The following is an 8,534-nucleotide window of genomic DNA, read 5'->3' as shown; positions in this document are numbered from 1 at the left end:
TACAAATTTATAAATATTGATCACAAATCCTTGTTTATTTTTATACTACTTTTTCATTACTTATAAACAAGTTATGAACAGGTAATAACAAAGCAGAGAGGACATACATGCTGCTGAATGTTAATATAACTAACGTTATTAACTATCCTAAATTATATGTTTAGAATCAATATGTATACACTTGCAGCAAATAATATGTGAGATATTTGAAAAAGATACGTAAAAAGAAAAAATGCAATATAAAGTGGCTAAAAAGAGAATGGAAGTTCTTATTATTCTCTACAGAAGGGCAACCCAACAGCCTCCGTGGCGCAATCGGCTAGCGCGTTCGGCTGTTAACCGAAAGGTTGGTGGTTCGAGCCCACCCGGGGGCGGGTAATCTTTTGTACATTGCTTTTAAAAATTAGATTTTTTAACGATATATTATTTTTTTAGTGAATTTGTAATTTGGCAAATAAATTTATTAATTAAATAATATTAATATGTAAAGGATGATATTTAACATGTATGATATAACGAGGAATACGCGTCGACTCGTAGTGATAACGATTTATCTTTGAAGTAAGAATATGATGATAGAAAATCAGACCCACTGATAAAGTGTAAGTACTCACGTGCCTCCAATGGCGCCGTGGCTTAGTTGGTTAAAGCGCCTGTCTAGTAAACAGGAGATCGAGGGTTCGAATCCCTCCGGGGCCTGAAAGCAAGGGTTATTTATAGTGCTTTCAATTTTTTGTCAACTCAATTTTTTATAAAAAACATTATATGTAATTAAGATATTTATTTTGGTATTTTATTAATATAATCAACACGTTGAACGTCGTATTGATAATTATTAATTGTACAAATGTTTAACTGAAGATCGCATCGCAATAATAGTTAACAATAATTAAATGAAATTAAATGCAAATAATTGAGACATCTTGATATCATATCAACATTCAACGTATTAACTTAGATTAACAGGTTATCGCATCAAGAGAAAGAGAGAGAGAGAGAGAGAGAGTAAATAGCAATTCCCGATGATATGACTGTTAATCAACGTGAATAATGTACACGACAATATAAAACGATTATTTGCATTGCTACAACCCACCGGGACTATCTCAATCAAAATGGACGTCGCAAACGGCTTTTTCTAGTAAGAGAGAAAAAGATGGCTATTATATGGTTATGTTCCGTCTCCTTCTAATGACATACCGAGTCTTTTTCATCTTCCTACTTGACAAAGGACAAGGACAACAACAACACCTATCTCGAGCAGTCTTCGTCTCGTCCGCAGATTTAACTGTAACATAATCGATATGCTCGAATTGAGATCAAATTCATCGGCTGACTAAGCATTTGGACAAGCCTGCACAAGCTTACCCATCGTAACATGTGATAACGCCGACGCAATCTCGCAGGCCTCGTACCGTTATGATTTTCTAATTTCCGTATTCCCGCAGTGTCACGATCTCACGCTCCCGACGATTCGCTGCTCTTGACGACTCGATGTGACATTCACGATCGCCGAGGCCCACGACAAGCTGGTGCATGTCGCTCCCGAAATCCGTTGCTGCCGTTCGAATCGAAAAACTCGGCGGTAAAATGGCGCCGAACAGGAACGCCACTCCGCGGCCGACGTTCGTTCTAGCGACTACGGCGTGACGTTAGCCACGCCGGCGGCAGCTGGGCAGCGCGGCAACCAGGCGAACTTTGTTGTTATACCGGGCGCGCGCTTGAGACATAACCTCGCACCGTCGTCACGCTCAGAAACATGTCATCGTGCACGGACTTACTGCGATTGAACGACTATCGGTTATTCCGGGACGTCAAGCCGAGCCTACCTAAAGGTGTGAAGGAGACACGGAACATTCTCGAGATTCGCGACAACGTGCTGTACGCGTGGAACGCCGACAAGCGCTGCGTGCTCATGCTTAACCTGGCAGCGACCCGCGGCGAGCCCGGCGAAGACGTCCTCTACCAAGTGAGTACTGTTTTCACCTCGTGTTACGCATTCCATGCTCTCGCCAATTGTCGGGGAGATTTTTTACGTAGCGCGTCATGTGAGCGAGAGCGGGATATCGAGCGGCATGCCTCGTCGCGCGGTCCGACTCTAACCTAACCCGCGCTCGTCGTGTCGGCTGCTCACGCGTGCGCCGTTTCCTCGCGTATTGCGCCGAACGAGAATAAACTCGGCGCCGGACAAAGTATATTTCATTCATCGACGCCTGAGAAATATGCGCACCAAACGTAGGTGAGTTTCATTACACGATATCGTGTAAGATTCTTAGTCTGTTTTTTGGTCGCACTGCTGAACTGGTGCGATAAGTTAGAGCGAGACAAAATATACTTGTCTCATTCTAGCTTATTGCACCAGTTCGGCAACGCAGCTAAAAAACAGACCATCTGTATATGCGTTACATCGGTGTGTTATGCGTTCACGTCGTATGTCGTCCCCCTGGCTCTTCGACATTTGGAGATTGTGTTGGAATAGCCCAACAGCATCATTTACACATGACAATATAAGATACGTTGTACTTGTGAGATTTATACCATCGACCGGTAGGAATTCGCTCAATTAAATGCGATGAATATTCTTTCACCCATGTCCGCGGATTTGTAAAATAACACAACTGTTGCGTTAAAGTTGCGCAAGCATAGTCACGATTTGCGAATTCTCGCTATAATAGGTGGTTTTTCCTACGCAGAAAAGTGTAAACGCGAGAAATAACGCGAGCACTAAAGTAAAAATTGCGAGCAAATCTGGAAATTAACAGGGACCGAAATCTAGGCCGATATTCATACTCGAATCTTATATTTAAGATCGTCTTAAGTTTATCTTCAGATGCTTTATAACCAATGAAATGAGGCATTTGAAGAGAAACTTAACACGGTCCTAAATATAAGATCCTGCTATGAATCATAGAATTGTATTCTCTCAAGCATTTCGAGAGAATATTCCGAATTGTCCCGTCGCATTAATTGTTACTCTTTTACTCTAAGTAGGCGATATATTAAAGGATACCGCAGCAAGTGATTGAGTATCTAGAAAGCAATTAATGGATAAAGATACAGCCGAGAATTTCTTGAAAACGCGAAGCCGAGCCGGTGCTAGCGCGGAAAATGATTGCGCGGTAAATGAAAGGGAAGCGGCGCGGCGGAATCGCGGCGGGAATGGGCAAAGCGGTACGTTTCGTTCTCGCTGGCCGCCAGTGCTTTTATTTCATTTCAATGGCACCGTGGGATCAGCGGGTACATTAATGCCTCGGCGCTCGCGCGCGAACGCAAAAGAGCGGCGAGGGGATAATTTATAGGAAATGGGTTGTTCGACGCTCCGGAGTAATTTAATTAAAATAAATGTCCGCGCCGCGGAGGAGCGTTGCCCGCACACGGACGTAGCCGCGGTTCCACGGCTGCGAATAAAATGCAAATTCAGACCCTTCAGCGGAAAGGGTCGTGCGTACGCGTGTGCGTATAGGTAGGTAGATAAAGGTACCCCCGCGAGGGTGGACGAGGAGAAAAGAGGTAAGTGCGGAGGACGGAGGGTCCCGGTGGTACCGATCGTCGCTCGTTCACCCGTTGATTCGATAAGCCCCCCGGTATTCGGTTAATTTCACTCGACCGTCCTTTTAATAACGCGACCGCGCAATACCACATCGACGTTAGCGTCGTGATGCGTTGATTAATTTGTTGATTAACATCGGAAGTCGATTGAAACGGCGGATTTATCGGGACGCGCTCTCACCGAGCCGAGGCGTTTACGCGAGAACTTGGCGGGACCGCCGACGTTGACGAGTTAGCGGCGACGAAGCGCGATATGAATCGGCCAATTTTCTGATCCTTCTGCGACGGCATCGATCACGTTAAACAGCGTCGCAGCCGCCGACGTGGCGCGTCAAGCCGCGGCGGCCACTTGGCTCCTCGCTCGTTACCGAGTGCATGCGCCCCGGGCCCGGCTGAAATATCGGTCGTAAATAATAAAAGTTAGCGAGGTTCCTCTCTGGCGCGCACGCCGGGACTTTAAACCGGAAGATAGGTGTCGCAGGATACGGACGAGGGCGACGGTGGGCAAAGTGGCGGCGGGTCAGGGGACGGCGGTGTGGCGCGGGACGGAGACAAAGACGCGCTATTGTCAACCGCTCCGCCATCGGAACCGCCATCCGCCGCGGGAAACTTTGAATCATTTTTATTGCATAGAGTTATCTTTGTTACCAGCGGAACGAACGTCTAAACGCGCCCCGTCTCACTCCCTCTCTCCCCTCGCCGGCTATCTCTTTCTCCCTCTTTTCTGTCTCTTCCTCCCGCGCCTTTCGCCAGGTCATTCCCGGCCCTCGTCCTTCGTCGGTCCTCGCCTTCCTGCCGGTTACGCTCTCTTTCCCTTCTCGTCCCGTCCCCCTCCCCCCGTCTCCGAGAGATAATACGAACGCGAAAGCGTTCACACCCCTTTGGCTGCCCAAATGGAATAAGTTCTTTAATTCGCGGATTTACCGCCGAGCAAACGAATCGCCCGCGCTGTCGCCGAGATAATATTCGGCGGACGGAAAAGGGCCGCTTCTTGGCCGAACTCCTCGTTCACCGCGTGTTTTCCTCGAAGACCTCGCTCGGACTTGGGAGCGAAGACAAGCGAGGATTTTTACGGGACGCCGGCTCGTTCAAAGTTCTTTCAAGATGCGACAATTTGGCTTTATCATCGGACGATATGTGAAAGAGGTATTCGTTAAAGAACGCGAGGAAATATCGAGCGTAATATTCAATTAATGTTAATATTTGCCTTTCACGAATTGAAATTTTATATACTCGAAAAAAATTAGTATCAATTCAAGTCTCATATGTATAAACAAGAGTATATAATCTTGTATGAAGATAAAACTTGCTTACGTAAAGAAATTCTATATATATAGACCTGCTAAAAAAAATATCTCTTATTTATTCAAGAATAATTTCCATAAATTGAGAAGAGAAAGTATTGGATAGAAAGAACGATATCTTCAAACTAAGAATTATATTACATTGAAAATATTATTCTTTCTATCCAATATTTCTTCTTTTCACAATTCACGAAAATTATTCTTAAATAACAAGAATGTGATATTTTTAGTGAAACTATATAGAATTTCTTCATGTAAGCAAGCTTTACCTTCGTATAAGATTATATATTCTTGCTTATATGTGAGAAAATGAGCCTTGAATCGATACTAATATTTTCCCGTGCAACATGGCGTAATTCATATATTCTTTCCGCAATCTTCGTGTTATCCAGCCTGATTAAAAACCCAGACGGTCGCGAGCGCGCGCCAAGGTAAGAATTACTTCGATTCGGGGGCACGATGTGCAATGGCGACGGTCTACGTGAGACTTTCTATATGCCTCTCGCGACGTATAAAAGGGACAATCTTATCTAAATTAAAAGCGCCGCTACCGGACCGGCGACGGTCGAGGGTCAGCGGCGCGAACAAAATAGAAAATTTCGGGCGAATTCCTGCCGCCTCCACCACTACCGCCGCCGCCGTCTCCGTCTCAGAAGCGGAGCGGAATATCGCGTAATAAGCGAAATCCTCTCGACGATAATTAAAAAGTAATTTTACGGTGACATTTGTAACTGCGGTCCCGCCTACCCACCGTCGCCGCTGGTAAATACACGTGCAGCCGCACGTCCTATGTGTACACAAGCAATAACTACGACGTACGCGCTCACAGTCCTGTGCGCTGCCACGTGCGTGTGTGTACGTGTGTGCGTGCATGCAATCGCGAGCGCGTTTACTGCGTGTGTGCGTGTACATCTGAATGTTCCCGCGGTCAGATTCACGCCCGAGCGTATAAGCAAACGCGGGGGTGGTTCTGGCGGTTCCTGGTTCGGGTGTAGGTTAGGTGCCGCGCCGGTGCACGTGGTGGTATACGAGAAGGTACGTAGAGCAATAAAATTCACGGGAAGTGTTTTACATCGGACGGCGCGCGTAGCTCTCTCTCTCTGTGTGTATGTGCGTGTATACGTTGGATACGGCGGGGTGGAAGCGCGAGGGAGGCTCGACGAATTCAGTAAGTGGCGGACAATGGCTTTTGTGGTAGACATCGGCCACCCTCTCCCCCTCGACACCCCTCCGCGCATCACCCTCCTCAGCATTCGTATTTCGTTCCACCACCGGCACGGATACATTTTCCCTTCCACGTACCCTCCTCGTGCTCTGTCTTCCTTTCTCTTTTCCACGGCCGTGCGAACACTCGAAGCATCGCGCTGTCGGAGATGCGGAAAAAGCGGTAACCCTACGCGGACTGGCGGAATCCTTCTCTCTCTCTCTCTCTCTCTCTACCTCTCTTTTTCTCTTTCTCTCTCTTCTCCCTTTTTCGACTCATTTATTAATAGGGATATATGCGCGCCCTCGAAAGCATCACGTCGGAGAGATAATCGCACCGGGGGTTACCGCGAGATTCGGCCGGTACGTCCGCCGTTTATATGTCCCGATCGAGAAAGTATGTTGAGTACAGCGATGGGTATTTACATAGTGAAAAATACGTTCATGTCTAGCATGAAATAGATTGAAAGCCTTTATTTTCCTCTAAGAAGCTCGTTAGACGAATTCGATCGTACATAAGAAATATTTAAGATGTCGAGTGATCTTCCTGAATCAGACAGCGAAAATTGGGGAAAGAATCTCGATGGGTGCTTCAATATTTTCAAGTACTAATTGAAAGCTAAATTTAATAGCAGAATGAAATCTTAATTTTCAATTGATCTTATGTATTCGTGTTACAATAAAATTGTTGAGGTTTACGGAGTTCAATATATACAAATATACTATATAGAAAAAATACTAGATACAAGTAAATAATCAAAGTCTAAAGTTAGAAAAGCTTATAACACAAGATTGATGTGCTTTTTACATAGTCATATATTGAAACATAAAAATAAAAAAACAAATCGTTTCACTCTTTTTCAGATTTTTTCAATGTAAAAAATCGATTTTTTTAAGTTCGCTTGACAAGAAGTGTAGAAGAGCTTATGCGAATCTATCTACAGAACCTATTATAATGAGATAAAATTAATTACATGATAAGACATGATTTTACCTATATCAAATAAATATTATTTGAATGTAGAAAAAAATATTACATTCAAGTAATATTCATTTAATAATCCAAATAAAAATTTGCTGAAGAGCAACTACTCATTTAAAGTGATTACTCATTTCAATCTAGCACTTTTTTTCCGTCTGTGTAGAAAGGTAAAATATATTTTCTCTTAAATGAAACTGACAGTCCGAATTCGTCGAGAAATCTGTCGAAAGATATAACGCCAACGACTCAAACGACACGCGGGACTGCGCTATGAATTAATTAAACGCGGGACTACGCGAGATACGCAGGTCGTAAAAATTGTTCGCGGCATCGCTGACGGAGTTTAATGAATCGTCAAGGAGATGCTTAAACCGGCATCGTCGATGTTATTGGGCGTCCAAGAGACGGAAGCAGACCACTGTAGGACGCCCAATACACTCTCAAGCCGTAAGAGTGCGAATGTATAGCTCGTGTATTCGTGCACCGGCACCTTTATCTCCCGCAGCCGCGAAGTCGTATACAAGAACGACGGTGGTCTATTGTCAAAGCTGCCCGTTAAAATACGCCCTTAGTCTTGGAAGGAACCGGGCGCGCACCCACCGGCCTCCATTATCGCCGCATGTATAGCCTATGAGCGGTGAAAGGGCCGCCGCAATGACAATAATTCCGCGCTAATAACTCCTTGCAGGGACTTCTCGGAGCAGCCCTCGGAGCGATAGCGACGTGTCTTTGTAACCTCGGCTGGTCGTAGAACCGCATCGGCGAAAGCCGAGCAACCATCGACCCCTTGGAACCCATAATCTAAAGATACCTTCAGATCTCGGTCTTTCGAAGCCTCGTCACTCCGACCCGCGGGAGTCAGGGACAGACAAACTCGCTGATTCTCGGCCATAAACTCGTAGAGATCAACACGCGAATAGTCACGACACGTAAACGTTTCTCCGTTCTTTATGTTCGCGAATTTACATGAGCTTCCTTGGTAATCTTTTTTCGATCATCATCTAGATCTAATTGAGTTTCCAACCACCGAATGACGATACTAGTACCACCGTTTCTTAGAAACATTAAATCGCGAAATGGTCGTCTTGCGAAATCCGAGCAATATTCGTAGAAAATTAGATGTACATATGAATTTTGATGCAATTCAATACAGTAAAAAAATCATAATGTTCCTCAACGACGTAATTCGGTCGGTGAAAACGTCTCGATCGCCGTAGCGTATCGAATCATTGTGATGAACGAGGGGAGGAGAATCGAGCAAAGTGGATGGCTCTCGTTCCGCGGGGGGTGGCTTTGTCATTCGCGGGACGCCTTGGCAGGCTAATGCATTTCCTTTACAGTTTTAATGGGCATTCATAACTAAGTTTAATAATGCCCGTAGGAGGCGAGCCGTCGCGGTTGCATATCTAATAATTCCACGGCTCCACCTCGCGCAGGAAGTGGCGCGCGGCACGGATTTTAGTGGTGGTTGCTCGAGCTCTCCCCCCCCCCCCCCC

General features: G+C 45.4%; 1 protein-coding gene and 2 non-coding genes across 3 annotated transcripts in view; all 3 read left to right on the top strand.

The window, feature by feature from the left end:
* Positions 1-300: 300 nt before the first annotated feature.
* Trnan-guu lies at positions 301-374 on the top strand. The gene has a single exon. It is a non-coding gene; the product is annotated as a tRNA-Asn (tRNA).
* A 251-nt stretch (positions 375-625) lies between these two features.
* Positions 626-699, top strand: Trnat-agu. Its single transcript has one exon. It is a non-coding gene; the product is annotated as a tRNA-Thr (tRNA).
* A 941-nt stretch (positions 700-1,640) lies between these two features.
* Positions 1,641-8,534, top strand: part of LOC106741153 (nuclear pore complex protein Nup88) — a 67,707-nt gene continuing 60,813 nt past the window's right edge. Inside the window, exon 1 of the mRNA XM_014612868.1 lies at positions 1,641-1,969. Coding sequence (XP_014468354.1) covers positions 1,760-1,969 — 210 coding nt within the window. The 5' untranslated portion in view covers positions 1,641-1,759. The remainder of the gene's footprint in view (positions 1,970-8,534) is intronic.

The sequence above is a fragment of the Dinoponera quadriceps genome, unplaced genomic scaffold (assembly GCF_001313825.1).
Source record: "Dinoponera quadriceps isolate SergipeBrazil2010 unplaced genomic scaffold, ASM131382v1 scaffold555, whole genome shotgun sequence".
In the NCBI taxonomy this organism is placed as follows: Eukaryota; Metazoa; Arthropoda; class Insecta; order Hymenoptera; family Formicidae; genus Dinoponera; species Dinoponera quadriceps.
Note: the sequence above shows the minus strand (reverse complement) of the source record. Positions and strands in the feature narration are given on the sequence as shown.